The sequence below is a fragment of the Propithecus coquereli genome, unplaced genomic scaffold (genome assembly GCF_000956105.1).
Source record: "Propithecus coquereli isolate 6110/MARCELLA unplaced genomic scaffold, Pcoq_1.0 Scaffold77, whole genome shotgun sequence".
Taxonomy (NCBI): Eukaryota; Metazoa; Chordata; class Mammalia; order Primates; family Indriidae; genus Propithecus; species Propithecus coquereli.
The window spans coordinates 5704591-5721474 of NW_012153840.1; the positions used below are offsets into that span (position 1 = coordinate 5704591).

The following is a 16884-nucleotide window of genomic DNA, read 5'->3' on the forward strand; positions in this document are numbered from 1 at the left end:
GCTACATTTCTCAGACTCCTTGGCAGCTAGAGTTCTGGATGGGAATTAGGTACCACCAATTAGGTGCAGTCACAGTTGATTTGGAAAGTGGAAGTGAGGCAAAGAACCTGTCCTTGTTGCTTCTGATCGTTGCAAATATCAGAGATGGGCAAGCAAAATATTGCAAACACTGGGGTTTCCTATCGCAGTGTCCAGTCTCCAGCTTCACGGGGGTCAAGAGGCAATTTTGACAGAGGCAGAAGCCAAGTTCACCTTCCAACATCCTGCCATTGTTTTTATGGGTGTCAGAAGACATGTGCAGTGGTGGTAGCAGCAACTTCCTGGTCCCTGGATCACAGCCACAAGACTGTGCTCTTGAACTCAACAGCCCCAGTGGTAGACTCTTGATTCTCCATTGCCTGATCAGAACAGCAGTAGCAGCTCCCCTAGCAAATTAGTTCTTCAATGTTCTGGAAGTCATTCCTGGAGGCCTGGCCTTGGGTCCACTCTTCTAGCCCTTTCAGTAAGTGTGTTAAGCTCCTAACTGTCTGTATTAAATCCCTATCCCTCTCTGCTCAAAATTACTAGAGGCTCCTGATGCATGAATTTTTATGATAGCAACAAGTTTCTTTTTTTTAAAACCACCATTACAGCAAACTTACTGTTGCTCATTAAAAATATATCTTCTAAGAGAACATACACTGTTGATCATTGTTGTTGACAATTAAGCCCTTATTTTAGTGCCAGGCCCTCTGCTAAGCACTTTTCATGTTATTTTCATTTAATTCTTATAAATTGTTTGCAGTAAATATTAGCATTAACACCACTTTACAGATAAAGAAACCAAAGCACCTTGAGGTTAAGTAGTTGATGCAGGACCACACAGCTAGGAAGTGGTGCAGCTGGGATTAGAACCCAGTCTATGCACTGTTGCCTCCCCAGCTAAAGTATTCCAAACATGACCTATTATTTAGTTGCTCTTGAGAACCCTCCCAAGCCATGTGGTTTAGTACAGGAAAATTTGACACTTGTATCTTCCTATTCTCCAAGCTCAAAATGCTGGTACACTCACAGACAACTGGGGAGAATGTAAAATGGTACGACCATTTTCAAAAACAGTTTGGAAGTTTTTTAAGAAGTTACCTACCATATGATCTAGCCACTCCATACTTAGGTATCTACCCAAGGAAAAAGGAATTATATGTCCCTACAAAGATACACACAAATATTTATAGCAGGTTATTTATTTATATTTATATTTATTATATTTATATTTCAGAGACAGGGTCTTGCTGTGTCACCCAGGCTGGAATGCAATGGTGTGATCATAGCTCTCTGCAACCTTGAATCCCCAGGCTCAAGCAATCTTCCCACCTCAGCCCTCCCAAAGTGCTGGGATTACAGGTGTGAGCCACCACACCTAGCCAATAACTTTATTTTTAATATCCCCAAACTGGAAACAACCCTAATGTCCACCAGTAGGTGAATGGATAAAGAAACCGTAGTACAGCTATAGCATGGAAAACTACTCAGCAATAAAAAGGAATGAACGCTATATAACAACATGAATCTCAAAATTAATTACGCTGGGTGAAAAAGCCAGACCAAAAAAATAGTGCACACTGTATGATTCCATTTAGATAAATTTCTGGAAAATGTAAACTAATCCATAGTGGCAGAGAGCAGGTCAGTGCTTGCCTGGGAATCTGGCAATGTAGGGGGTGGGGATGAGGAGCACAGGAAGAAGGGATTATCACGGGGCATATGTCAAACTTTTACAAAACTGAACACTTTAAATATGTGTAGTTTACTACATGTAAATTATACCCTAATAAAGCTGCTTAACACAAAAAAACCAACCCTGAGAGTCACCTTCGGTCCATCCCTCCGCCTCACACACCCAATCCAGAGCAGGCTTCCTTTCTTCTACAATGTCCATGGTTCTGTCCTCCTTTCCACAAAGCATGTGCCATAGTTCAAAGAACCCCGGTCAGAACACACAGGTTCTGGTTCTACTTCTGCCATTTATTAGCTCGACTTAACCTCTCTGAACCTCAGTTTCCACATCTGTCAAATGAGAGAAAAGACCTGCTCTGAGATTCATTAAATCATGCATTCATTCATTTAACAAATACTAACTTGCCTGTAGTGACTATAGTGAAGAAATTACAGTGAGGAAATTAATATATGTGAGAGTGCTTTGTAAACTGCAAAATTCTCTACATAAACATGCTGTCATTTCTGTTTCCATGTCTACTGCCGCCAGCCCAGCCCAGATCCTCCACCCCTGAAAATGGACTCGGCGGAACCTTCTCTGTAGCCAGTTTCGATACTGCCAGGCCAAGTCAATTTGAACGCAGAGCCCAGAGTAAACTTCCTCAGAGTTTCACAGCATTCCTACTGGTTCAAGTTTCAACTGCCATTTATAATATTGGTCCTAACCTTCCATCCTCCCTCAGAGCATACCTCACCACCTCAATTCCCTTCTTCCTTCTTTCCGTGGGCCAATCCAGCTGCAGACCTGTCTCTGCATGATACCCCCTACCAACGATACCCTCCCCACTATTCTCTATCTATGCCCACTGCCTCCCTCAATGCCTAGGTCAAAACTGAGCTCTGCTGACCTCAGCAACTTTGGAAAAGAGTGTTCTGACTGGACACTATAAGGCTGAAGACAAAAATAACTGCATATAAACGCTGTACCCTAGTTGGTAAAGGCATATAGGATAGCAATTCTAAAACTACATGAACGCTAGGGTTCAATAAATAAATAAACTGTAGACCAAAAAAGCCTGAGCTTCTTTTGAAAATTTTCCTGGTGTCTTCTAACTCCAGCCATCCATTCATTTAGTCTTTCATTCATTCGTTAGACTCTGACTGAGGGCTGGCTAGGCTGGGCACTGAAGATGCTGGGAAGAATGAGACATGATCACTGCCTCAAGGAGCTCACAGTCTAGTGAGCTTTACACTCCAGCCTCTCCCTAGTCTGATTTTGCTGACTTCTAATTGGATTGAGACATTGCTGTTTCATGGATGTACATGGATGTCATTGAGAAGCTCTCAGCAACCACTCCCACCTCCTTCTAATAAGCCTCTAATAAGCCAGGCGCGGTGGCTCACGCCTGTAATCCTAGCACTCTAGGAGGCCAAGGCGGGCGGATTGTTTGAGCTCAGGAGTTCGAAACCAGCCTGAGCAAGAGCGAGACCCCGTCTCTACTAAAAATAGAAAGAAATTAATCGGACAACTATAAATATATAGAAAAAATTAGCTGGGCATGGTGGCACATGCCTGTAGTCCCAGCTACTCGGGAGGCTGAGGCAGGAGGATCGCTTGAGCCCAGGAGTTTGAGGTTGCTGTGAGCTAGGCTAACGCCACGGCACTCTAGCCCAGGCAACAGAGTGAGACTCTGTCTCAAAAAAAAAAAAAAAAATAAGTCTCTTGTACTGAAGAAGATTGTTCTTCCATGAAGTGCCTAATGCAATGATACTCTGCACACAACAGGTACTGAATAAAGGCTGACCACCCAACCAATGGCTTAGGATCCCATAACACATCCAATAACAACAAAAGAAAACCAGGATACATACTTCATTTGACAGACCCTAACCTTCAAGTTTCTGAAGTTTCCATTTATTTGAATGTCTACCTTGAATCAAAAAATTAATGAACCTATATCCCTTCAAAAAATAAGGGGGTTAAAAGATTCTTTTAGAAAGAAGCATTTTTCATGTAACCAATGACCAGAATGTCTGTCCCCTCAGAATCCAAATCTGTGCTGTTAATAACAATCTGTTGCACTTCTTTCTCTTATTAATTTCTTTCTACCTATAGACATACCTTTATTAGAAAAGTTTTATCTCTTTTTCTATGATACATAACCCCATGAAATTTTAAGCAAGAAAAACACTCACTAGCCTGCTAACCACAGGCAAAAATACTCTTACTTTAGCACTGTGCCAAACTAACACACAGTCAACAATGTACGTGGCAAGAATATTCACTGAGGCAATGTTTGAAACAGCAAAAGACAGGAATCAACCTAAATCTCCACAAATTTGGGACTGGTTAAAAAAAAGCATGATACATGCATATAATGGAATACTATACAGCCGCTGAAAAGAATGAAGCAAATCTGCACGCATCAGTGTGGAATGACGGCCAAGACACAACGCCAAGCGTAAAGTATGAAACACGCTGCCACTGTATTTTAAAAGTGTCAGTGTTTTGGTGGAGGGAGTAATAAGCATTAACATGCTTTTATATGGATAGATTATGTCTGGAATGATACATAAGAAATTGTTACTAGCAGCATCCTCTGGGAAAGAGAATGGGATGGGGAACAGGAATGAGATGGGTGGAAGACTTATTTTTCACTGTGTATCTTCTCTACTGTTTGAATTTTTAAAACCATGTATATATCTTACCTTTTCAAAAAGGAAAAACTTAAAATTTTTTTTAGCAATATATGTCAATGTCACTTTTGTACTTTGCTTTTCTTTGTAGCATTGTTGCAGGCACACAAGCTTAAGAAAAGAATCATTCTTCATTATCAGGGAAAACATCAAAGTAACTGGGTAAATACAAAAGAGCACCCCCGCCCCCATGGTAGGGCGAAGTGCAAGAAACTACTTGGCTCAGTTCTGCGGCGAGCAAGCGCTATCAGCTGCCCCTCTGAACAGGGCAGCCGTGGTGCCTCCCTCTCCATGGCATTCAGCTGGTCTAGCTGCTGTAGGTCTCATCCTGGAAGCTGAGAAAAATCTGTGAAGTTCAAGACAAGTTTGGATAACAAGGGGAGCAGGAAAATTGATGGGGGGGAACCAGTCAATGTGATGAATAGGCTGGTCCAGAACAGCAGGTGACGAATATGCAGATGCAAGACTGGCAGGGAAGGAAGATGGTCCGTTCACAACAGATGGATGGAGATGCTCAATCATCCTCAGGAATAAGCACGCGCTGCCACGTGGCCCTGTCTGCTCCTCACGCACCTGCAGGGCACCGCTCCCGCCCCCAGAGGCTCTCTGCACTGGACCCACACCAGGGCAGGGCCAGGGGTAGTCAGGGCAGGAGGAGTGTGAGGAAGATGCCGCACTGCTGCAGGGACTAACTGCTAGTGGACCCTTCTCACTTTGCCCTCTTCCTCCAAGTTCCAAAAACACACCCATTCTGTCTCTCTTGGTAGCTCTCACTCCTGAGCAAGGCTCTTACTGTGCTGGTGACCTATTTGCCCAGGACTGAAAGCCTGTCCACAACACAGGAATTTCAGTGTTGAACCCAGGGCAGTCCTAGGCAAACTGGAACCATGGTCACCCTACTTACTGCCCACCGTCATCTCTCTTTTTCTCTTTCTCTTCACAGTCAGTGAGAGAACCTGGATCAACCCATTCGGTTCAAGCTCATGACTGAGCAGAACTCAGCGTGGAGGGTATTTGTTTCCTCTAGTTGGGTAAGACTAACAGAGAGGTAAGAAACAATAAGACAATCATTCAATGCCTGTCTTCTCTCAGAATGGGGACATCTTTTAAAAATGTCCATGATATACCCAGTTTCAATTACTCCCGCAAATACAGGAATGAATTTAAACCTTGATGCTATAATCCATGTCTCGTTAACAAAGAATCAGAAGGGCCAGACAGCCCCTCACAGAGCCAATTCTACTCCTTCCAGCTCAGCCGCAGGAGTTTCTGAGGATGAGGAAGCAGCCGCAGGCGATCGAGGGGTGGTAGCTGGCAAGATCTCCGTCCCCTCCCCCCAAGCTATCTGCTGGACCCAAGCTCTAGGAAGAAAAGCTTTGTAAAAAGACTTCTGGCTGCACTAAGACACATTAAAGAATTAATTATAAAGTAAAGCTGAAGGAGAAAATTAATTTTAGAAACACGAGAGGTTACAATTTTTTTTTTCCTGGAGATGGGGGAGGAAACACAGTTATTTTCGTTTTCATCCTGGGGGCACAAGCTGGGAGCTGTCCAGTCGATAACCTGGCCATCAGAACAAGGTTTGTAATTAAAAGGTCAGTGACCTGGAAAGCTAGGGCCCCACTCCCAGAGCTTCTCAGTAATGACGGAGCTATTAAATTAAGACTGTTATGAAATCAATGCTAAAAAAGCTTTCATGGTAACGAGATTCCATTCAAGGACATGCAAACTACCTCATGAAATGGACGTAAATGATAAAAAAAAGAAAAGTAATAAAAGAGAGTTAAATTGAAATCTGTGTAAGAATTTACTCCCCCTTAAAATACTCCAGTGAGAGAAGCCCTTCACCTCTAGCCCACTACCAAGGTTGGGACCATTAAGGTTTCTTCCTCAAGTTCATTTCCAGCAAGGAGGCAGTTTTGCTACTGGGGCTTTCGCTTCCAGGAACAGAAGGGAAGATAAGATCTAGTTTCACCTATTAGAATGATAAAGGAAAGTATGGTGGTTTATTTGTTAGTTTTCCTACCCAAACCAGGATTATTTATTGGAGGAGGGAGGAAAAAGCCTTTTACTTAAAAACTTGAGAAGGGCACAGTAAGTACAAACGTCAGCCACCACCACCCAGGCCCCGTATGTGGGATTATACAGAAAAACGCACAATGTTCATCTTTTTTCCAGAAGCTTGCTTTGCAACGGATATGTTCAAATTAACTCTATTCCCCCCCACCCCCCACAAACAGGCCTCACTTTTACCCACCTCATACTCATCCTGACAAACATGTCTGGAAGCAGACTGCCTACCTACGTTTTGTGGTTGGGTAGGGTGTCAAATCAACATAAGCCTATTGAGGACAATTTCCAAGTCTCTAACTTTCTGGACTGATTCTATTGCTGTTTTTAAGTTACTCTAACCTCCTGATTACAGCCTGCGTAAAGCCCCAGATAGGTGCCTGCCTGGCAAGAACTGTGTCTATACATAGACCAGTTCTGCAAGGGCTTAAACCCCACACAGTGCCATTATCTTCATGTGTGGCTGACTCTGCAGTGGACATGTCATCTGCACAGTCAAGTGGCTGGAAGGAAAACGAAAACATTTACTCTAATACTCTGAAGGTGAACAGCTGTTTTTCCCTTTCATCCAAAAAATTCCTGATAAAAGGAAGAAATGCTGTAAATTATACAAAATAGCAGTACAAACTTCAAAGAAAATGATAAATGATTCTAATAACTTCATGTTTCTCATTAGTGACTCCATATGCAGACTTTAAAGCATCCAAAAGAGATCTCAGAACAAAAACCCAAAAACCCAAACAGGAAAGACCTTTGCAAACCAACGTTCTTCCCTCCCTACCCCGCTCACTCCCCACTAGCCGCCCCCACCATGGCAGAGAGCACTGACCTAACCTGTCAGTATCTGAGGCAGGACGCAGCCCCTGCTCCAGGCTGTGGTTTCAGGATGAAACAAACTCAGCTGATGCGCCTAAAGTAACCCTCATTTTCCACTGAACTGACATGCACTACAGGGACCTCAATTTCTATATTAAATATTAAATAATATTAAAAGAAAAACAAAATTGGATTTGCCTTTTCAGGAAAGAGATGTTTATTAAAAAAAAGAAAGTCAAGATTATAATTCAAATCAGTGCTCCACTGCAATTCCCTGAAGTGACATTTGCTAGGAAAAGCCAAGACTACAGTAGCTGAGCGCCCTCCCAGAGCCAGCGCTCCAAACCCACCCCTGCAATGATCCTGCAGGGAGAGCGAGTGCGGGTGCCAGAACCTTGGTCCCTCCTGCCCCAACGACCAGCGAGCCAACTCTCCTTCCACGACTACTGTTAGGGCACAGTAGATGCTCCTCTCTCATCCCCATCGGAGATGATGCCAAGCTATGCCGACTGTGGCAGCCTGACCCAGGAACAACCGGAAATTTAAAAAGTGAAGTTTAAATCCATGCAGGAGCTTTTCTTCCCTAGACACCAATCAAACCTTGGAATTCTCTGCCCAGAAAAGGTCCTGCCAGAACTCACCCTACTGGGATTCAACTCGGAAATGGATAATTACTGACTGAAGCAGCATTTTAGAGGATAATGGAGACGGGTGATTAACCTCAGTGATTCCGGGTTTAAGTACACGAGTAAACTCCGGCGGGTTCTCTTTAGAGGAAGAAGGGCAGGATAGCCTCTCAAGGTGCCAGATACCTAAAATTCTAAAAACTCTCACCCAAATTAGGGGGCAAGAAGGAATTATGTCCACTCTATCAACAAATACTCATCTCCTCCAGGTCCCTGCTCACATGCTGCCCTCCCAGAGACACTCTGACATCCATCCTATTTAAAACCATGATCACACCAACTCTCGTGCTCCTCATCCCCAAATTCCCTGCTTGACTTCTCCCTTTGGCACCTGCCATTTGACACACTACCTATTTCATTTTTCCATTTGTTAATTGTCTGCCTTTCCCCCATTAGAATTTAAGCTCTTCAAGGGCAGGGATTTTGTCTGTTCTGTTCTCTGCTAAATTCCTTGGCGGTGGGGTGGGGGGGGGGAGTAGGGCGTGGCACAGGGTGCGCACTCTGTGGACGAATTAATTAATTGGACAAATTAATTAATTGATTGGGTTTTTTTCTAAAGGAGCAACAAATAATATTAATAATTGCACAAAACAGTTTCCACTCTACTGTAATTATTAGCCAAGTAACTCAAAAGAAGTATTATTTGGTCCAGAGTTTCTCTCTCTCTCTTTCTCACTCCCTCTCCCAGGCAGGGATTTATTAAAATTAAACAGATTAGATGGAGCTCCCGATACTAAAACTGCTCAGCAAAGCCTGCGGTGGGGAAGTGCCGAGCAAACACCAGAGACATTTGTCTCTAAATTGCTCTAAATACCTTCTGCAAATGAAATTCTAACCCAGCTGCGTTTGAGAGAAAATGAGGACTAACTGGTCATTGTCGGTGGAAGAGAAGATCAGGCAGTTATAATATTGCACAATATACTGGAGCTAAGGATCTCTCAGCAACCATAGATTTTGTCTCAGGTTACCCCGGGTAATCAGCTCAGCTTTTAGGCTCAGCTTTCCACAGCTTCAATGCTTTGATGAGAGAGCTGAAATCCCTAAGCTTTTATGATTAATTACTCCCCATAGGTACACATATTTCAAGGAAAAACTCTTTTATGGCATGATGCTTGCGGAGTGGAGAGTCCAGCCAACACACTCCAAATTTTAATAATCTCCTAATGATGGGGGGGAGCTGGCACAAAGCAGCCAGCCAGCAAGCGTGCAGTGCTTCTCACCAACTCTGTCACAGGGACCCGGCCTTGGGCTGCTGCTGAACAGCTGCCTGTGATGAAATGTTTGGGCTTATTCCGCCCAAACCCTGTGAGTGAGGCCCAGGGACATGACTTGGTGAAGGGACCAACAGGTTCCTGCTGCATCACTTTGGCAGGTGTCATGAAGCAGAGCTAGGAAATACCACAAAACCATTCCACCTTCTATTCTAGCCAAGAATGACTGAAAGCTCAAAACCCAGAATTTTGGGGCCAACATTCCAGATCCTAAAGGAAAAACAGTCTTGTTTGAGGGGGCAAAAACTCATATTTCCCCCTTACGGTATATAAGGACTTTCTAACAACTTCCTAGATTTCTGGAAAATTAAATGTACAAAGAATAAAAAATCAGGTTTCTTTTTTAGTTGTTTGTTTCCATTTTACAAAAAAGAAAAATACCCTAAATTCTAACAGAATCAGAATAGATTCTGTCTGCTTCAGACAATACTGAATTTGTCAGGATCCATTTTATCCCTGTTTACAGAAATACCATGAAACCAGTAATTTACCACTTCAATCCGTAAATCCACTGACCCCAAGCTTGACCTTAACCTGACCTTGTTTAGTCATCTCGTTTCCCTCGTCCTTCATTGCCTTCTTCCTCTTTCTCTTTTTTTTTTTTTTTTTGAAACAGAGTCTCACTGTGTTGCCCGGGCTAGAGTGCCATGGCATCAGCCTCACAGCAACCTCAAACTCCTGGGCTCAAGCGATCCTCCTGCCTCAGCCTCCTGAGTAGCTGGGACTACAGGCATGCACCACCATGCCCAGCTAATTTTTTCTATATATTCTTAGTTGTCCAATTAATTTCTTTCCAATTTTTTAGTGGAGACGGGGTCTCGCTCTTGCTCAGGCTGGTTTCGAACGCCTGAGCTCAAACAATCCACCCGCCTCCGCCTCCCAGAGAGCTAGGATTACAGGCGTGTCTTCCTCTTTCTTTACTGAAGCAGCTGACCTCCTAACCCAAAGCTAGTCATTCTGTAGCCAGGGTCATCGACAGAACAGACCGAATAGCAGAAGTCCTCCACAGTCACATCCAACGGGCCAATTCTACTACTGAATGCTGCCTTTGCCATGGGCTAAGTCCTTGGCCTTCTATCCGGTGCTTAATTATCCAAACCATGCAATCACTCTGCTCCACTTTAAGGGACGAAATCTTCCCCACTGGGGAGCTCACCGCAGCCCCACTCCCCACCCCTACAAGAGTGGACAGCTCTGAGAGATCCTTGATGACTCAGTACCTGCCTTCCACACTGTGGCTTCCATCTGCCCCATCCCCTGTCCCTCTCCAGGCCACTCTGCATGGCCTTGGGGAACCTGTACCTTTCTTCTTAAGGAATGCTCTCCTGGTCGCAAGGGGGCTCTGGCGGACCCGGGAATTCTGTAGAAACTTCACTGCTGTAGCAATCTGGTGGGGAAGGTAAAACAGAGAAGAAAAGTAAATTTTAATAGTCTGAATTTCAAGATTAAAAATCCTATGAGTTTTTCCCAAGTCTACAGAAACAAGCATACCATTGTGGTCAAATTTATAACCAGTTATTTCTTAAATTTAAAATCTACTTAAATAAAAGACGATGTCATTTCCCTGTCTTCAGTGGCTTCCCTTATCTGAGCCTATGAAATCCAATCCTCTTGGCCTAGCTTTTCGGACCTGCAATGGTCCTACTCATTTTCTCCGATTCTGCAGACCGCTTAGCAGGGACGGCCATACTCACCCACGTCACCACCCTTGTGCCATGCATGCTCCCTTTCTGGAAGGCCTCCCTCTCCCGCCTCTACCTGTCTAAACGTTACTCCCTCACGCATACACAACCAGTGTAGCCCTTTTACAATGTGTTCTGACTCCTTGAAGCCTTCCCTAAATAAGCAAACCATCTTTGATCTCCCTATTCTCTTAAATTCCTTGATGCTTACAGTATGGACCATATAACTGAAGACATAATTACACTGCCTTCTAATGTTCAGGCTGCCTCTTCAACTACACTACAAGCAATTGAAGGGAAGAGACCGTGTTGCCTATACGAAGCCTGGCAAGGTGCTGAGTGTGTGCTTCCTGGCTGGAGGGGATTATGTAAGAGACAACACACCCGGCTGTGCACACTGGCCCCTCTTACACATTGGAGCTGAATTCTGACAGCCTTCAGAGGGCAAAGTTTGTGGTTTCACGGCTAAAAGCTGACAGACTGACAGATTGTCTACCTACCTCTAGTAATGAATATTATTTAATGAAATCTTCATATCTACAAATAAGCCTGGTAGGGGATGGAAAGAAACCGTTGAAGGTATTAACCTTCATGTCACTCAGCACGCGAAGCATGTGCTCACACACTGCTCTCCATCCCAGACACCAGTCCTATGGGCAGGCGACAGCAACCTCACCCAGGTAGGAAAGGGGCCATTTTAAATGACTGCTATTATTCACCTCATCAAAACCAAAAAAATAATACAGTCTCATGTTACAGATAAAGTCAACAAACGCTGTTGTTCACTGATAAGTTGTTGAAAGAAAAATTTCTAAGGGGCGAAATGTAAGGAAGTTTTCTAAGATCCTTCAAACTAAGGGTAGCAGTTGTGCAGAGATTCAAACAGAAAGTACCGTGACCACAAATGAAATACAAGTTACAGATCATCTCCTTCCCCATATTTCACATGAATTTAATCCTGAGACCAGACTGACTTCTCAGAAACAAAAGATATGAGGATAAATCAGAAAGAAAGAAAAAAAGCCAAGGAAACTTCCTTATTTATTTTCCTTATAACCCTTCTGTGGGAAGCTTACCCTAGACATTCCCCCTAATGGATGAATTCAGTGCCCTGACTTTTCGGATCTGGGCCTGTCACTAGTAAGATACACTAGTGTCCCTTGAGAGTCAAGCCCCACTCCCTACAAGCTATAATCTGTCCTCCAACACTGCAAACAGTACTAACCATCACCACGAACTGTAGTGATTACAACCAGTTCTGGACTAAAGCACATGAACACTCGAGATTCTAGAGACCCCAAACTGCATATTCATCCCATAGCCCCTCAACCAGATCTCTTCAGATTTCACCAAAACCAAGAAAAATCTACCAAACGTCTGCAACACTGATGCATTTTAATGAAGAAAGAAGAGAGGAGGAAGAGGAAGGAAAGAAAAAAGAGAAAAAAGGAAAAGGGAATGAAGGCAACAGGAAAAGAGGAGATATAACAGAAGGGGGCGAGTAAAGGGGAGAAGTGGGAGAGGAGAAAAACAAAAGGAAGAGGGGCGCCTGCTCAGATAAGAGAACAGACAGGTATGTAGCCGCTGGCCTCACAGGGTCAACGCCAGTCTGCACAGCTCAGATGAAGCAGGGATAAATGTTCTTCACCTACAGAAAAAACACACCTTCGACACACAAGAAAATTATGGGATTCGTATCATGCGGCAGTCTCTGCATGCTGTGATATGTGTACTAGGCAACGGAGGAAATGTGGATGAACAGGTCTTAAGCAGTAGATGCTAATAGCTCAGCTCCTATCATTTACCCACAGAAACAGAAACCTTTCCCTCATCTTTCCAAAATTTTCTATGACAGAGAAAGAAAACAGAATCCCACCACTAAAACGCATGGGTTTCACCTTGCTTTTTTAATATAGTCCTTGGTATATGCATTTCTGGTCAGAGAGCAAAGTTCTGATGGGTTTAATGGTGCACTCAATGCAGTGCTTGGTGCATTCCATCAATTTTTTTTTTTAAAAATTGCATCTCTTATTTCTTTAAATACATTAATCAGCCTAGTGTAGGCAAAACGGATCCATCGGACAATGCAATAAACATGAATTATCATCTATCCAACACGCATAATGGCTTAAAAATACATAATAGCAGGTGTAGTTTAAATGATTAGTTATTACACCTGTGGTGGGTCTGATTCAATTGGGAAAAATCATCTTTAATAGGTTAAAAGGTTTAGATCACCATGCTTTCCTTAAAGTGGCTGCAGAGAGGGAATGATGGAGTGCTCTGTCATTAGTAATTCATTTAAGAAGAACGTGGGGGATATAGCAAAGAACAGCATAAACGAGCGAATCCAATTTAAACATCAGGTAAAGTAGAAAACACCTCTTAAAAAAGCAAGATAAATGAATTTGGAAGGGAGATGAAATTGACGTATTTATTTTAACGGGAATTTGACAAAGTCCCGGCACACTTCAAACTTGCAAAAATATGAACAATTTCTTTTAAAGTTTCCATTCACTAATTCCAAGTCATATAAAATAATACTGCCAAACACCTACATAAAGTATATTTGGGGCTTGTTTATGTTCCTCTTGATCTTTGTCTGAAAATGCAGGCGACAGGCAAATCACATATTTAACAGCATTGATATCACTACTCCAGATGCAAAAATATAAAGCACCCAAACTAATAGCCCCAACATAATGTGCTGAATAAGAAAGATACCCAGATAAGCAGCTACACTTACGTGTGAACATACGAAAACCTCTCTCCTCCTTTCACTAATTATTTCTTCAATTACTCTTTGCCTTTCTCCTCCCTCCCCACAAGGAACTGGCACTACAATAGGGGGGGAAAGGACCTGTCCAATCTAGAATTTTATAGCCCCATGATTCATATCAATGGTAGAAGATTTTTCAAAACTCTTTACCCATAATGCACAGATCTTTACACACTAAATAACTGACAGGGTGCTTGGTTTGCGCCTTTCACCCACCTATTGTTGGACACTTTTCATTAACTTCATAAAGCAATTCAACTGACTTTCCTCTGTAGAGGCCCAACACACACAACACGCTTTTGTTGGATTCAATGATGGGGTGCCTGCAGCCTGTCCTGTATTATCATTTGATTTTCTAATTAGAAGATGAATGTGACTATTCATGGGTTATATTTGTGCTCAACTAAATTACACAAATTCAGGCCAAATCTTCCGCCTCAATGTCAAAGATGTAAAACGGAGACAGGAACTTTACTGCATATGTTGTGGGAGTGCAGCAAGCCAGGGAAAATTCTGGCACAAAGCTCCTGATGCCGTTGTCGAAGCCACTTGCTGTTGAGTCTATGGTAAACATGGAATCAGCTTTCCTTTCCCTCCTCTTTCACTGAGTTCTTAATGAGTACACCTCGAATTACCAGTAGCTAGTTTAATAAAAATAAAGACAAACTTAGAAAAAAACAGAAACAAAGTTCCCACCCTACTTTCTGTCCTCTTGTCCCCCAAAGCAAAATAAAACAACTCTGCTACCACCAACTCCACAATTTTAGGGAAATTTAAATTTTCACTATTTATCACTCAAGGCTATTGGTAAAACTAAGGTGCAAAGAGGTGTCTTTGCAGTTTTGTAACAATGGTTACACTGGAGTCACTGCCAGCAACTCAGGGGAGAAAAAGGGAGACTTCAGGTTGAAAAACACCTTTGGATCCAAGATGATTGGCCAATTGAGAGAGATTTGTGTTTGAGAGACCAGGATTTGTAACGGTATAAATCAACGGAATACAGTATACTCAGGGGTTATCTACTATGAACTATGTGCTGTTAAATGCATTGTGCAGGTAAGTAATCCCTGGTGAGAAGAATCGAGGTTCCTGACAGTCCTCACCAAAGAGATGCTTCCTATGTTTTCCACTCTTCTACAAAAGATCTGCACGTTGTAATCTTCAGAATGCACACTTTATTTTCTGCACGAGGGGGACAGCAGAACAGAGCCTGGCTAATAACGAACCTGGGGTTTGAGGGAGCCTTAGCACTTTGCACCTGACATGGAAACCTGATGCATTGTCTCCGGTGACATTTATTTGGAATGCCACCAATTCCAGCACTCCTGTGTATTCCATACACATCTATCTCCTAAAATGTGAGCACTCATTAGCCATTTTAAAATATTAAAAATATTCAAAAATTAATGACACTAACAACCAAAGCCAAGTCCTTTTTAACCCAGAGATATCACAATTAGAGGGCAAAAGAAAATGACCAATATAATATGCGAGCCTGAAGCCCCATGCCAGCACCACCCGGCTACACGTGTGCTGCTCAGAAGATTAAATTGCCTGTGAAAGGTTCCTACGCTGGTACTCTAAAGTAGATACCCAGAATCCTGTTAACAAGCGTTAGACCAAAGCCAACTCGAGTTTTAACAAGGACTGACTTTAAAAGCCTAGCACTGCCGAGAATGAGAGAAGCCTCTTCAAACAGAAATGCTGCATTTTAGTAAGAAATCAGTAATCTGTCAGGAGTTCCTTGACAAATATGGTCATCGGTGGCACAAGGAAATAGTTGCAAAGCAGCTGTTAATCAGAGAAACACATCGTAGAACGCTGATGCTAGCACTCGTGAAAAAATGCAACGGGCTAATTATGAAGCCATATATCTCACTAAAGAGGCCGTGTTCCTTGAGATTCCAGGCAGAGCACTCTCGGATCCAGGGTCCTAGGACAACATAATTCTGGTTTTCTGCATCCAGACTCCTCTCCGATCTAACCTTCACAATACCAGGCTCTCTGTTCTCTCAATTCTGGCTCTCTTTCTAGCTAGGGAACAGACTGGGGAGGGAAGGAAGCAGGGGCAACCACAAGACACATTCCAAAATGCTGCACAAATATGTCCAAAAGGTGACAGACCCTAAACAGAGTAGAAAAAAACCTATGAGCATGCAAAAGGAAGGAAACGCCGGAATCGTCTTTCTAAGTTTGGCAGGAGGGCAAATGCGTGTGAGCTTGAATTGAAGAGAGCTGCCCCCAGCCACCAAAACGAAAAGAAAGACTAAAAAGCAACAGCAACAAACAAAAAAGAGTGACAATTGTGTTGGCCATCAGAAAGGGAGAAAGGGAGCTTCCAGAGAGCTGTTCTCTGGGAGCGTGAATCCAATTCAGGGAAGCCAAGGGTCTACCAGCCAGGTAAGAGGGGAAAGTTAATATGCAGAAGAAGGCTCGGTCAGCCAAAATTCAATACGCTCCTCTGCAAGGACAAGGAGGAATAAGGCTCCCCGAAACCAGACTAGTGGGAGTGGGGGGGAGGGGCGCCACTGCACACTCCGAGCAAAACCACTGGAATGGCAAGAGGGGAATAACCTTGAGGTGGCCGAGCCGCGCGGCAGCCGAAGCACAGAGCCAAAGTGCCCCCTAGCCGGAGCCGGCGGAGGCGCAGGCCAGAGGCGGCCGCTCCGCTAACTCACACAGCCCAAATTAAGTGTTTTCACTCAGGGAAAATGAAATGTTTTGCAAGATGAAACAGAATGAAAATTGAGGTTTTAGGTAATTACTAGTTGGCATTTACATATCACGGGCTGGTTCAACACCTATTCATTTTCCTCTTTTATTTTCAATTTTTTAAAATTGCTCATTAAAAATGAACAGATGACAGTGACAGGAATTTTTTTTTGTACTCTTTCCCCTTCTCTGAGGGTTACAAAACCAAGAGGTACTTTTAGCCCATTTATCTACAATTAACACACACACAAAGGTATGTTTCATTTACATTAAGGGGGGAAAAGGAGAAGGGAAAGTCAACAAAAGCCAGGAAGTTCAAAAATAAAGATAGTGAGTTGTACTTGAAGTAGCCTCCTGCACCTGGGTTAGGAGCCTGCCAGCAAGTGCCCTGGCACTCAAGGAGTTAAAGGAAAGAGCCTCTCTTTCAACTTGGAATTTCCAGGGTTTTGTCACTGTGTCCTTCCCATTGTTGATTT

The 16884-nt window shown here is 43.2% G+C and overlaps 1 protein-coding gene across 1 annotated transcript in view; it reads right to left on the reverse strand.

The window, feature by feature from the left end:
* Positions 1–16884, reverse strand: part of PEX14 (peroxisomal biogenesis factor 14) — a 130219-nt gene that overhangs the window by 66943 nt on the left and 46392 nt on the right. Inside the window, exon 3 of the mRNA XM_012662628.1 lies at positions 10538–10622. Within this exon, the coding sequence (XP_012518082.1) occupies positions 10538–10622 (85 nt within the window). The remainder of the gene's footprint in view (positions 1–10537; positions 10623–16884) is intronic.